General features: G+C 40.6%; 1 protein-coding gene across 3 annotated transcripts in view; it reads right to left on the bottom strand.

Moving 5' to 3' along the window:
• The window catches only part of myt1b (myelin transcription factor 1b), a 52,840-nt gene that overhangs the window by 24,839 nt on the left and 14,748 nt on the right, over positions 1-13,253 (bottom strand). For 2 of the 3 annotated variants that reach the window (XM_072697094.1, XM_072697097.1), the window contains exons 3-7: positions 10,961-11,015; positions 10,094-10,124; positions 5,190-5,252; positions 2,825-3,111; positions 148-1,053 (exon numbers count right to left, since the gene is read on the bottom strand). In XM_072697094.1, the coding sequence (XP_072553195.1) occupies positions 148-1,053; positions 2,825-3,111; positions 5,190-5,252; positions 10,094-10,124; positions 10,961-11,015 (1,342 nt within the window). The remainder of the gene's footprint in view (positions 1-147; positions 1,054-2,824; positions 3,112-5,189; positions 5,253-10,093; positions 10,125-10,960; positions 11,016-13,253) is intronic. The other variant, XM_072697096.1, reaches the window with a different exon arrangement.

Here is a 13,253-nt window from a genome sequence, read left to right as displayed (position 1 = left end):
TTTTTTAACTTTAGTGGCAGCATGCAGTCAATCTGCAAGGACTTCACAAATTTGATGAGTGCATCATATTTCCCCAGAACATCAGCTTCAATAATTGTGGAGACTACTAAACATGAGTGAGTGAAACTGCTGTACTTCTGGTTATACCTTTGCCATAGTAGCTCTTGCGCAGGTGTTCCATGTGTTTGATAGGCCGGTCATCCAGAGAGAAGTATCGATGGTGTTCGGGAACGTGTGGGAATTCTCGGTGACCTTTGACCTGCTGGGCTTTAAGAGCGATGGCCTGCTCCAGTAGGCCCAGGTTGCCCCGCATCATGTCATACATCTCTGACTCGTCCGCCACCGTTGAGCGTTGGGACAAGCTGTCATTGTCCTCCTCCTCATCGTCTCCATCTTCATCTTCCCTCTCTGAGCCCTCGGACCGCACCTCGATGACTAAGGGAGCTACTGAGGCGTTGCTGGAGGTGTAGTTGTCGGAGGATGGAGGTCTGTGGGTAATGTAGTTTTCTTTCTTGTGGAATCCCTGAGCTGCAGTGATTACAGAGGGGTTGGAAAGGTCGCTTTGTTCTGCATTCTGTTCTTCTTCCTCATCGTCATCCTCCTCATCTTCATAGTCTTCCTCGTATATTCTCTCGTTTTGTAGTTTCTCGTGATCCTCAGCCAGATGTGCGGTCATCCCCTCTGTGAAGTACTGGTGGTCAGACTCTTCCTGTCTTCCATTCTGCACCTTCTCTTCCTCCTCTTCCTCTGTTTTCCCATTCACCCTGTTCATCTCGGGTGGCCGAGCTGTTCTTTGGGCTTCCTCTTTCTCTCTGTCCTCTTCTTCTTCTTCCTCCTCCTCCTCCTCCTCCTCCTCCTCCACTCTTGTTGGGCTGTCTGACCGTACCTCCAATGCGACCGGTTGCTGCTGTTGTTGTGGAGACGTGACGCGGTTGTTGCGGTTGCCGAGGTGGAGTAGTGAGTTGGCCACTATGTGTTGGTAGCTGGAGAGGTCATCTGTTCCTGTAGTTTTAGGCTTCTCTGTGCTGGATGCCTCAATAATCATGCACTCCTCTGTGGGTGAGAGTACAATGGCTTGGTTTAACAGACATAATTCTACAATTACTCACATATGCTAACATAATTAATTACATTGATTAGTTAGGGTTACATTCTGCATTCTCAAGCCTGCACTTCTGAATTTTTGCTGATGACTTATTTAAGAGACAATAGCTTTGATATTAAAAATTAATAATAAATCAACCCCTTATCTATATGAACATAAACACATACATTAATCAGTCATAACATTAAAATCACCAGCTTAATATTCAGCAGGTCCGTTCTGTGCCACCACAACAGATCTGACCATTCCAGGCATGGACTCCACAAGATCTCTGAAGGTGTCCTGTGGTATCTGGCATTAAGATGTTAGCAGCAGATCCTTTGAACCCTGTAAGTTGTAAGGTAGGAACTCCATGGATCATTTTAATGAGCCTTAGCTGCCCATGACCCTGTCTTCGGTAGTCATTTCTTGGACAACTTTTGGTAGGTACTGACCCCTGTATACTAGAAAACCCCCACAAGACCCACCTGATGTTTTGGAGAAGCACTGGCCCAGTCGTCTAGCCTTCACATTTTGGTGTAGCTTAGATTCTTAGTGGCTTAGATTCTTAAACATGGCTATTTTTCCTGCTTTTATCACATCACCTTTAACAACTGACTGTTAACTTGATGCCTAATATATTATACTGCTTGACAGATGCCACTGTAGAAGAATAATCAGGATAATCATTGCTTTTCACTTCACCTGTCCATAGTATTATTGTTTTGGCTGATAGGTGTATCTGGTTCAATTGAATGTTTAGACTCCCCATGTTTAATAGAAGTACAGGAAAATATTACAGTTACTGTAGCAATACTTTTAAACCACTACAGTTTCCACAATACCATGCAAATTTAACCCCTTACAGTGTAAGGTTTCTGAGTGGCACACGTGCTTGTGGAATGACCGTGTTTACCCTAATAGAGCGCATTGTGTATTCTCCATTCGACTGTATGCACCAGACCATGACTCCCATACTGTAACAGTTCGGTATGAATAGACGTACCGAATACACTCCAGATAGCTAGCATGGTTATGATAGTTATCATCAGGGGTGAGTAGTACCAGACTATGTATAATAGCTGATACAGTTATTCAAATTAGCTTAATATTATTTTTTTCTCTGATTGACATCGCAACAACCAAGCTGACAGGAATGTTGAGTCCTAGCAAATTTTCAAAAGGATTGCATCTCCAGGTGCTGAATCTCCAAAAGCAGTTCAAAATGGACTACACAGATCTGCGGCTGTGTGCAAAAACTCAATGAAAGGATGGAAGTGCCACTTTTCATTATGCTCTCACTTCTTCCGAACTGAAGGCAGGATATCTGTCACTTGAACAAATTCTGTACGTATAGTTTTACATCTAAACATTGAAAATTGTAACTTTGTAAGATGAGGAAAAAAAACTTACATTTTAATGTCTGTTAATTTCATGAGATTAGATGTTTACAATATTATAATGAGACTAGCATTTGTTTTAAACAATTTCCATTAGTCTATTCACCATGAGGCATTAACATGATCTAAGGGTAGCTGACGTTTTCAAAAGGTTAAAAAAAACCCATATATATAAAGAGTTATGACAATGATGAAACTGAGCTGGGATGTGGGAAATATTTCAGTGTATTTTATCATCTCTTTATGAATTTTTCCCCCTTCTCTGGTTGGGCTGTTCTCCCGTGTCTCTATGGCAACAGGCTGTTGTAATCACAGACATGTGGCAAGACTGCGTGCTCACCTTCATCGCCCTCATCTGCCTCCTTTGCATTGTTGCTCTCGGCTTCCTGCCCCTCTTCCTCCTGATGTTCTCCGTCATGGCACTGCTGCTGGGTTTCTCCCTCTTCTTCCTCATCTTCCTCCTTCACCTCCATCTCCTCTCCGCTCCCCTCACTCTCGGCATTGAAACACTCATCCATCGCCAGCTTCAGGGGGTGGGACTTCCTTTTGGAGACGGGCTGCTGCTGCTCCGCCTCCTCCTCCTCTTCCTGCAGCCTCCTCTTCCTGGCCACTGGGCAGCTGAGCATACTATGGGAAAAGGAGGGATGATGGGGTTCATAATGTTTAAAAAGTCAAAAAAGAAGGAGCCACTCGGGCCTGTTCATGTTCACCAAAATGTATCATTAGGGGAGCTTTACAAAGTGAAACTTACACGCAATGTGATGCAGTAATATACCATTTTTGGGGAACTAGACTGTAAAGTTATGCTTCAAAAGGCATGTTCATGTTCATGTGGAAACAATATGCACATTCAGAACAATACAGTGCTTTTTTTCAGTGTTGCGAAATTAGTTATAAGATAGTATCTGTTTAGGCATATACAGTCATCTTGAATGTACGTTAGCATCTCTGTGCATCTTTTAGTTTTAAAAAAGCACAAAATTTGTATGCTAGCAATCAGAAACTTGACCAGCTTTTGCTGGTAACTGTTTTCAGATGTCTAAGCTGGTCTAAGCAAGTTGAAAAGCTGGTCATCCAGAGGCAACATACCTTATGTTGGTAAGCTAGCTAGTTAAAGCAACACTAGGGAAAAGTGGCATTTCTTGCTCCTGGGCTCCCAGTGAAGTTGGGAAGTATAATTCGCACTTTGAGCCACCACAAAAGGATACGTTTTCCTGGACAAGCTCAGAGATACAGACTTGTCACTGGATTAAGGCGGTAGAGTAATATTACCGGAGTTTATACAAATATGACTCGGGTTATGCAGGCTTACGCAGATCTCACAAGCGCTATGCTGCCTGTTTCTCCCAAGTTACATACTGAAGTTAGCAGCATGTCAAACCTGGAATAACAACGACAGCAAGCATCAGGATAGGAGCATCAGAATGATTTTGAAGGTGTTATTTAAAGTTTGTTACATAATATTGCTTAAAGGTGACCAGCATAGTGTATGTGTTTATATCAGTTTGATGTACTAGCTGGTCGTCAAGCAGTTGGACTAGATTGGTGTAAAACGTATTGATCAGTTAAAACTGGTCATTCAGGCTGGTCAACCAACTTGGCCATGCAGGTGAACTTGGCCTATTTTCTTTCTGCTAATCTTTCCAGTTAATGATTTTCAGTTTGTTAGTATCTGATATGATCTCATGACACATTAAAACTGCACTAAACCTGGCTGTTTAATGAAACTCTAACTGCTGCAGCTGCGTGTCAGGTATTAAGGGAGCTGCCGGAGGTTCTGCATTACGCAACACAAGGCAAACTTTTGGTTTGGTGGAAGTCTAAAGCTTCTGAAGTTGCGTGACAGTTTCAGCATGTAAAGCCAGAATTACAGTTACACACGAACCACCCAAACAGCACATGTCAGGCAATGAGAGCAAATGCAATGAGAACTTGAAAATGAAGGACACTGTGATGCTCTGCATGACCCAAAGGAGGGCGCTGTGCTAGCTAAACCCCATTATGCATTATAGGCAATTGACTGGAACACTTAATTATACCTCAATCAAAGAGGAACAGAGCAGGAAAGAAAGGGAGAAAGAGGGAGAGAATAGCGGCGGAGGACAAAATTCAATAAACCCCTCACCTAGAAAGCCTGGCTATTGAAGCAAGACACAGAGTGATCTATAAACACGATGCATCTAAAATGGCCTCCTGAACAGATACACATGTAAATAAAGACAACTGTAATATGTTTCCAATAAGCTGGAGACATCACTCAATGCCCTGCCTAAAGGCTTCACAGACAGAGAAAGCTGAGCACGAAGGGGTGGGGGGTGGGGGGGGGGCAGTAGGGGGGGAGAGATAAGATGATATGTGAGAGAGAGAAAGGGAAAGGGAATCAAAAAAAGGGGAAGAGGGCAGAATGGAAAAATGGAAAAGCGGGCTAGAGGGAGAGGGTGGGAGAGTGAGCGAGATGCAGACATGACTCAACGCCCTGTCTAAAGACACACTGAGAACCCAAAGAACTGACAGGGAAATCCAGACTGAAACAGAGAAAGACTATAAGAAGATGATGCTCAGTTAAAGGCTATAATGACCAGATGTCTGTGGGCCAGAAAAAGGCTATTGGTTTTTAGAAAGAGTAGAGAAGGCCTATGAATGACTATAGAGGACTACAAACTAGAACTATAGGAGACTAAGGGTTTAGTTGGAATCTGTCATACCTTCTGTGTCGGGCATATTTGCCACTGATATGGCCAGAACCATTGCATCCTGGCGTAGGACAGCTAAATGGGGTTAGAAGTAGATGAAATCAACTTTAGGCTCAAATTGGCCTGTCCATGCCCCACCCACAAACACATCTTACTGTAACAGCTGTTGCAAGGTTGGACAAGCTTTACGGCTTTGACATTTTGATCCTAAATGTTTGTATATGTGTGTGAAAGGTAGGTAACGATAGCATGGTGAAAAAACGCACATAGCATTTTTTAAAAATCCAGTCCTGGTCACAAGTTTTCATTTTTGGGAGTTTTCTTATATGCAGGGTCAAAATTGTACATACAGGGTCAGAAATATGCAGATGTCCTTCAAAAGAGGAAACCAGGAGGTATGTTTGGAGGAGTAAAAGTGAGAAATTCAACCCCAAGAACACCGTACCAACTGTTAAGCATGGTGGGGGTAGCATGCTCTGGAACAATGAAGTGGACGACCCTTAAATGGAAGTGGAAAGAAGTGGAAACCTAATCTTAACCCATCAGCTAGATGGTGGAAACTTGGATAAACCTGAGTGTTCCAACAGGACAGTGGCTCCAAACACACATTAAATGTGGATGTGGAGTGGATAAAGCATGATAACTAGGGATATCCTGATCTGATCTGGATGTGGGCATATTTTAATGGATCGGGGGTTGACTATTTTAATCCCAACCCAGTTCCAAATCTTTTTTTAAGATTTAACTATGGTGTTTATAGCGCCATCTGGTGGCCCCAAGATGCCAAAACACAGACATTTTTGCCCAACTGAAGCTTGTATTTAAAACCAGCACTGAACAACGCATTTAGAACTAGGAGAAGGCTTTCTAATGCTAATGGTAATACAAAAATGCTATAGAAAACCCAATCATAGCACACTCACCTCACTTTAAAACAGCTATTTCACATTAGTAGTCGACAAACAACAACAGATATCAGTCCAGAGTGTGACTTGAATGCTGTGTTGTAAAGAAACTGGGAGCCGAATGGTCACAAAGATCGGATCAGATCAGCTCAGTATCGGTCAATACTTAGCATTAATAGACTCGGATTGGGGCAAAATAACCTTAACAACCAACGTGTAAATAATTGGACTATACTTCAAATGTGAGCCTGTGCCAGGAAATCAACATATTTAATTGAATTTTTCCAAGGAAAGTGGTCAGGTATCCAACCGGAATTCTGTCAGAAGCATCTGGACAAGAGAAATAGCATCTGATAAGAGAAATGCAACCCAATATTAGATGAGCTGTCTGCATATTTTTGACCCTGCGTTGACTTTTGAAAACCCAAGAGACATCTTTCCAGTAAAGATGTATGCTGTACACTTATTCCACCCCCCAAAAAATCACAGAATTTGCCATGACCATTCCTGACCGTTATGTTTCCACTCTAGTGGTCCAGTTTAAAGAACGTATTTTATTTGTAAGTGCTACACTAAAAGAATTGCTAGAAACAAATGCATTTGCGGATAAAGCATGGGGTCTCATTTTACTGCAAAATCAAGGCAAATACTAAACAGCCTCATCAGACTTTACAGTCCCTCAGTCTTCATTTCCAAACAAAACCTCGGTTCAGATCCCCGTTGGTTTCTTGGTTTCATTTCATTGTTTATCACGCCTCTCGGTTTTATAGATCCAGTTAGCACTTTCACATATTTAAATGTGTAACAAACGAATTCCCCATCTCCGCACCTACACGCTTGCCAGCGGTGAGGCAGGAGCAGAGCTGGCATGTGTTGCTGAAATGTACACTAGAGAATACATGAGAGAGCAGCAGGAGCTGCAGCAGGGCCATTTATGAACATGTCATGCAAGATGATAACCTGTGGCCATGCATATGCATGAGAGAACGTGTTAATAGGCAAATTGCACATAGGCTTCTGTGTTAATGCAAATATGGAAGCAATCCTGTGATTAGGGGTAGGAAAATAAAACAAGGACAAGAATTTGAACTGAGGTGCAACACATGCCCCAACGCATCATGTCTCACAACCCACATTACAAGTCATTTGGAAGGTTACAGACTACCTACAGACTACCCAAAGAAGGAAAGGCTACATATGCTCTATCTTTCTTTAACCGCTTTGACTAGATGCTTATTAATCAGTTATTCATCTTACAGTCGATCAGCCAAGACATGTTTGGCATCTGAGGTTTGCTTCAGTCGTTAAAAAGGGAAGATGCCAGGCTAACATTGCTAGCAAATGCTAGACTTAGACTGTCACCAATCTAATATCTTTAAATGCGCACTCTAAAAAGACCCTTCACACAGGAAAGCAAATTTTTACTACTACAAACCAACTGAAATGTGTGAATAAGGTATATCTATAAAATATGCTTGTTTTTATGTAGGTTGTTATGCACATAAACCAAGATTTTTGCATTTATCAAGACTGGTGACAGTCTAACTCCTGTATTTGTTAGCAACATTAGCCTAGCATGTCCCACTGTAAAGAAGTATGCATAAGATGCACATATCTTGGCTAACTGACTGCATCTGTAGTAAGTGATGAATCACATTTGTTAATTTCTTTGCTTAAATATTCCTTTAGGATTCACCATACGTTCAAATGTATGTGGACACCACTTTCAAAGAATGCATTTAGCTACTTTATGTGCTGACACACCTGTGAAAATGCACAAACACAGCTTGTCTAGTCCCTGTAGATTATTAAGTATTTCCAATAGGAACTGGAATGATGGTGCTCTATTCAATACTTTTGGGATAAGCTGGGGATGAGGTGGGGGTGGTGATCATCCAGCATCCTGACCTTACTAATGCTCTTGTTGTTGAATGCAATCAAATCCTCACAGCAATGTTCCAAAATCTAACAGAAAGCCTCTTCTGGACAGCAGAGAGAGTTACCCCGACACAAGTAGGATCAACTCTTTTTAATACCCTTGGTTTTTGATGAAACAATAAGGTGAATAAAACAAGCAGGTGTCTCAATACATTTGTCCATATAATGTAAGCTGAATGTAATGTCTTGCCCTGTAATCAAACCAGCACTAGCATGCTAGCGAAATTCGTTGTCATTTGTTTTTTTAAAAATGCCTAGTTGTGCAACTCAGGACGCCTCAGTGAGTGGAGCATGGCTAGATCGACAGAAGTATATGGGCCCACATATAGACCCATGAAGTATAATGTGTTTAAAGACTGAAATGTTTAAGGCATGTAAGGAAACATGGCGGCCAGCTATATAACTGACCCTGATGCTTTTGGATATGGCAGTAAATCGCGGCCTCGTAAACTTCACGGCATGCTTGACCGTGAAATGAGAAACGAGAGCGCGAAGTGCCAGAGCTGCTATAAGAGCTGCTTGACTGAGCTATTTCAGCGTACGCCGGTTACTACATTGCAAAAGGATGTTCCAGCAAGGTATAGATGAACCCGACAAGGTCAATGGGACATTAAAATCTACATAAAATCTATCAGATTTTGAAGAGAAATTGAATTAAAAATAAAAAAAAAATAGGCAAACAATTGGCAATCCTCTATGGTGGTTTTCATTTTTTACTTGCTGGCGTAGTCAGTAACTACACCTTATAAAAAGCCGCTGTTGCTTCTCTTTTTTAGAGCTTTCTCCATTAATTAACATTTAACATCACCTTTTGTTTGTGTTGTCCAGATTAAACAAAGCCATGTTCACATTGCAGGAAAAAGTGGCCCAGATAAAACAGAACCCTTTTTGATAAGAGTGTAATGAAATTTGATACGACCTCTGTCTGACAAGCCAGGGTTGGGTTTCCCAAAAGCATCTTCATCTTCAGCACAAAGATGTTTCTTGAATGGTCAAGCGAGCATCACACTGAACACTCTCTCTACCAGTTCATATTATTTTATTACTAAGATGCTTTTAGGAAAACAGGCCCAGATTGATAAACATGCAATCTATATGTCCATCCAGCTCAATCTTCATTATAACTTGCTATGCATGCCTGTGTACAGGCCTGTGATAACAATGGCATGAAAATGTTCTACTACTATACTGTATTCTACTTCTATGCACTACTATACTTTTGGCTATGGCTTTCCTGTAAATTCTGTTCAATGTGGCCATTTTAGCATCTACTATTTGTCCTACAGATTTAAAGCAGCAGTTATTTTAGCAGCTTATTTTGACATGATGTGAAAACTAGTCTCAAAAGCCTTCATCATAGTCTCTCTCAGGCCTCCTAGTGGTCATTCTGCTGTAGGAATGGAAACAGCCAGGATGGATGTTTGTTTTACTGGCTTAAATCTGTCGCTCCATGTTCATGCTTTCCATGCTTAAAATGGATCCGTATGTAGAACCAGTATTTTTTGTGAACGCCCACATTTTTTAGTATAAAAGATAAAGATCTTGTTGGATGCGCTATGTTTTTTGCATTTGTAAGTGCTTACTGCAGTTTTTTTATCAGTTAGAGATGCGATAGTGAGCGATATGTGAAATATTTTATGCTATCTTTTCTGGTTCAAATAACAGTTTCTGACACTAATGAAATCTATGAAAATCTATGAGTTTTGGGCTGTGTTAGACCATGTTCATAACATATCAAGTAACTGCAACAACATCAGTTTGTTAGATATATGTGGTAAAATGAGTCAATTCAGGAACACAGATCTGTTTAGATTAGTGCTAAAATACAAATACAGGCCACACCAAAATGCGTTCAGTAAATCTTGATTTGGGGCAGTTTTGGGCCACTTTTACCTGCATTCTGAATATGGCGTGATCTGAGTTGCATTGAATTCTGATAATACACAAAGTAGGGAAGGAGATTTCTTAACATGATGCGTTGGGGTCTTATTGCTGAGCCACTTAAAAATGACACGCACATACAAAACGGTGATGTGTTGGCATGTTTGTCTACACAGGAGAAATCGGTCTTACCTCAGCTCCTGTCCTACAATCTCGGTGGGAGCTGCGGGAAAAGAAAACAGAGACAATTAGGAGTGTACAACAAATCTAAGCAGAAAAAAACCTGAGTGCAAATAACCACAGGGAAGTACAATCAATAACTCAGAAATGCATAGAGATCCCTGGAGAGCACATGCAGAAACATACATGACTGCATTAGCAAGGAAAAACACACACACACACTAGGAACAACTGATTCAGCCAAAACATACAGGCTTGATGAAGCCTAAAGTGTGCAGCTCTATGCAGCCTTCAGCGCAAAACCAATGATTAATTGTTGCAGTGGAATTAAAAGCAAGAGAAGAAAAACAAAACATAAAACCGAAGGAAAATTGCGGCATCAGACGGATTTTATCCGGTATTTTATCAATACCTCTGACAATAACACTTACACTAAACATGAGAAGCAGCAGAATGTAAAAAAAACCCTGATCCTGCTCACACTGTATTATGTACGTCTTCAGATTAAAACAGTGTTTTTAAAGCTTTTCATTAAGACGTGTTTTGATACCGACAACAGCTCACAGGGAGACAAGCAGGATTTCAAAGCAGAACATCATTTCATATTGTTTGCTGATGGTAGTGTAGTACTCCATTTCTGTATCTTTCGTCATGCTTTCTCTCTGCCTGTGTCGCATGCCGCACTCTGCCATAAATCCTTCACCCAATGTTCTCAGCTTCACCCGCACAACAGCAGGCCGAGTCTAGAAGGTCAGCAAGCGGGAGCTGTTTGAATGGAGCTGAAAACTGATGCTTAGCTGACCGGCAGAAATTATGCTTAGCTGACCGGTGGAAATGATGACTCTAGAGCCGCACAGAAAGGGAGAAAAAGAGACTTACTTCTTCCTCCCTTGGATCGTGTGCGTGTTCGCTTGTCATCAATATCCAAACTCATCTGTCGCAGCAAGAGAAAGAAAAATAGAGACAAAATGTTAGTCACAGGAGGAGGAGACATAAAGAGAACATTCATATGTACACATACACACTTTACATGAATTGCTATCTATTGACATGTGCAATACTGTAGCTGTAATGCACTCACTCATTTACATTCATGGCATTTGGCTGATGTTTTCATACAGAGTGGCTTGAATTTGAATCATGTGTCACAAAGTAGACGACTGTAGTCTTATTATCGGTGTAGTGTGGTGTGCCTGCCTGGCCAGGGGGTCAGTCTGCCATGGGGACAGCAGTGTTGTTACCCACTACACTACACCAACTGAACTTACTCACACTGAGGTAATACTGCTATGTCTATATCAAATCCGAACCCTAACTTCAGTAAAGATGAGGAAATCCTTTGACACAACACTGCTTCTAGCTGACTAAAACAACACCCCTGAAATAATTGAAATAAAATTCTTCTATATAAGGAATACAATTCCTAATAAAAACACACTTATTTAAGTGAAAGAAAAAAACTTCAACAACAGTGAAAGGTAACACACTGATGTAGAACTGACAGGTAAAACTATACTGATGTAGAACTGAAAGGTAAAGCTAGATTGATACAAAACTAAAGGGTAAAACTACACTACTTTAGAAGTGAAAAATAAAATACACTGCTATAGGACTAAAAGGGAAAACTACACTGATATAGAACTGTAATATAAGGTTACGCTACTATATAACTGAAAGGGAAATCTACACTGCTTTAGAAGTGAAAAATAAAACACACTTCTATAGAACTGAAAGGTAAAACTACACTACTTTAGAAGTGTAAAATAAAACACATTTCTATAGAATTGAAAGGTAAAACTACACTGATATAAAACAGAAATATAAGGCTCCGCTACTATATAACTGAAATGTAAAACTACACCAATATAGAACTGAAAGGTAAAACTACACTGATATAGAACTGAAAGGTAAAACTACACTACTTTAGAAATGTAAAATAAAACACACTTCTATAGAACTGAAAGGGAAAACTACACTGATATAGAACTGAAATATAAGGCTCCGCTACTATATAACTGAAAGGGAAAACTACACTGCTACATAACTGAAAGGTAAAAATACACTGCTATAGAACTAAAAGGTACAGCTCCACTGCTTTAAGAGTAAAAGGAAAATATTCACTGCTTTAGAAGTGAAAATTATAACTAAGCTGCATCAGAACTAAAAGATAAAACTACACTCATATAAAACAAAAGAAAAAAGTATTCTTATAGAAGTGAGAAGTGAAAATACACTTCTATAGAACTAAAAGGAAAACCACTACACCCTTTTAGGATGTTTATGATAAAGTGAAACTAAAACATATTAACTATATATATATATATATATATATATATATATATATATATATAGCAATATAGAAGTAAAATGGAAAAATACCATATAAAACTGGAAGGAAGAGAAGATCATGCAGAAGTGAAAGGAAAAACTACACTCTTAAAGAAGTTAAAACGTATACTGGCAGAAGTAAAAGGGAAAAGTATACCTCTATAGAACTGAAAGGAAAAATACACTCCTATAGAAAGTAGCGATTAAAATAACCTCCACTCCAAAGGTGAACATGAGATAAATGACACTCCAAAACATCTACACCATGTTCGCTCTCTTACTGTCTTTCCCACTCTCCATCGCTTCATCACCCTGCAATTTGCTGCACCTGAACAATCAATATGATTAGCTGGTGCTTTTTTTTGAGGGGGGGAGTGCAGGGCATCTGCGGGGGAAAAAAAGCCCATTTGTGACCGAGGCCCCATGGGATGCGTGAGTGGTAATTATAATAGTAATAATAAGCACAGGGCTAACAATAATACAAACACAGTCACTCCAAATCACTGTAATTCCTCTCTCCCAGGGCTGGTGCACTGCCTCGTACGCTAGACTGTCGCTTTCTGGCACAAAGGAGCAGGTGTCAAACCCTGTTCTACACACACACACATAGGCACACACACACACAGAGGCACTAAAATGAGCTCACTCTAAAGCTATTGGCTGTTTTTAAGGCACAATGGCACCATTAGCCTTGATTACCCGACTGCGGTGCAAATCGAATGGCCTTCATGCAAATGCTTCCCCCCTAAAAAACTCCCTTCCATTGACCCTCCGTCTGAACTCCACTTAGCAGCTTTGTTGGAAGAAGGCCCCTAAACCTGGCAGGAGCACACTGGAGTTAAAC

Source organism: Salminus brasiliensis, chromosome 14 (assembly GCF_030463535.1).
Source record: "Salminus brasiliensis chromosome 14, fSalBra1.hap2, whole genome shotgun sequence".
Classification (NCBI taxonomy): Eukaryota; Metazoa; Chordata; class Actinopteri; order Characiformes; family Bryconidae; genus Salminus; species Salminus brasiliensis.
This window is presented reverse-complemented; position numbering and strand designations above follow the sequence as displayed.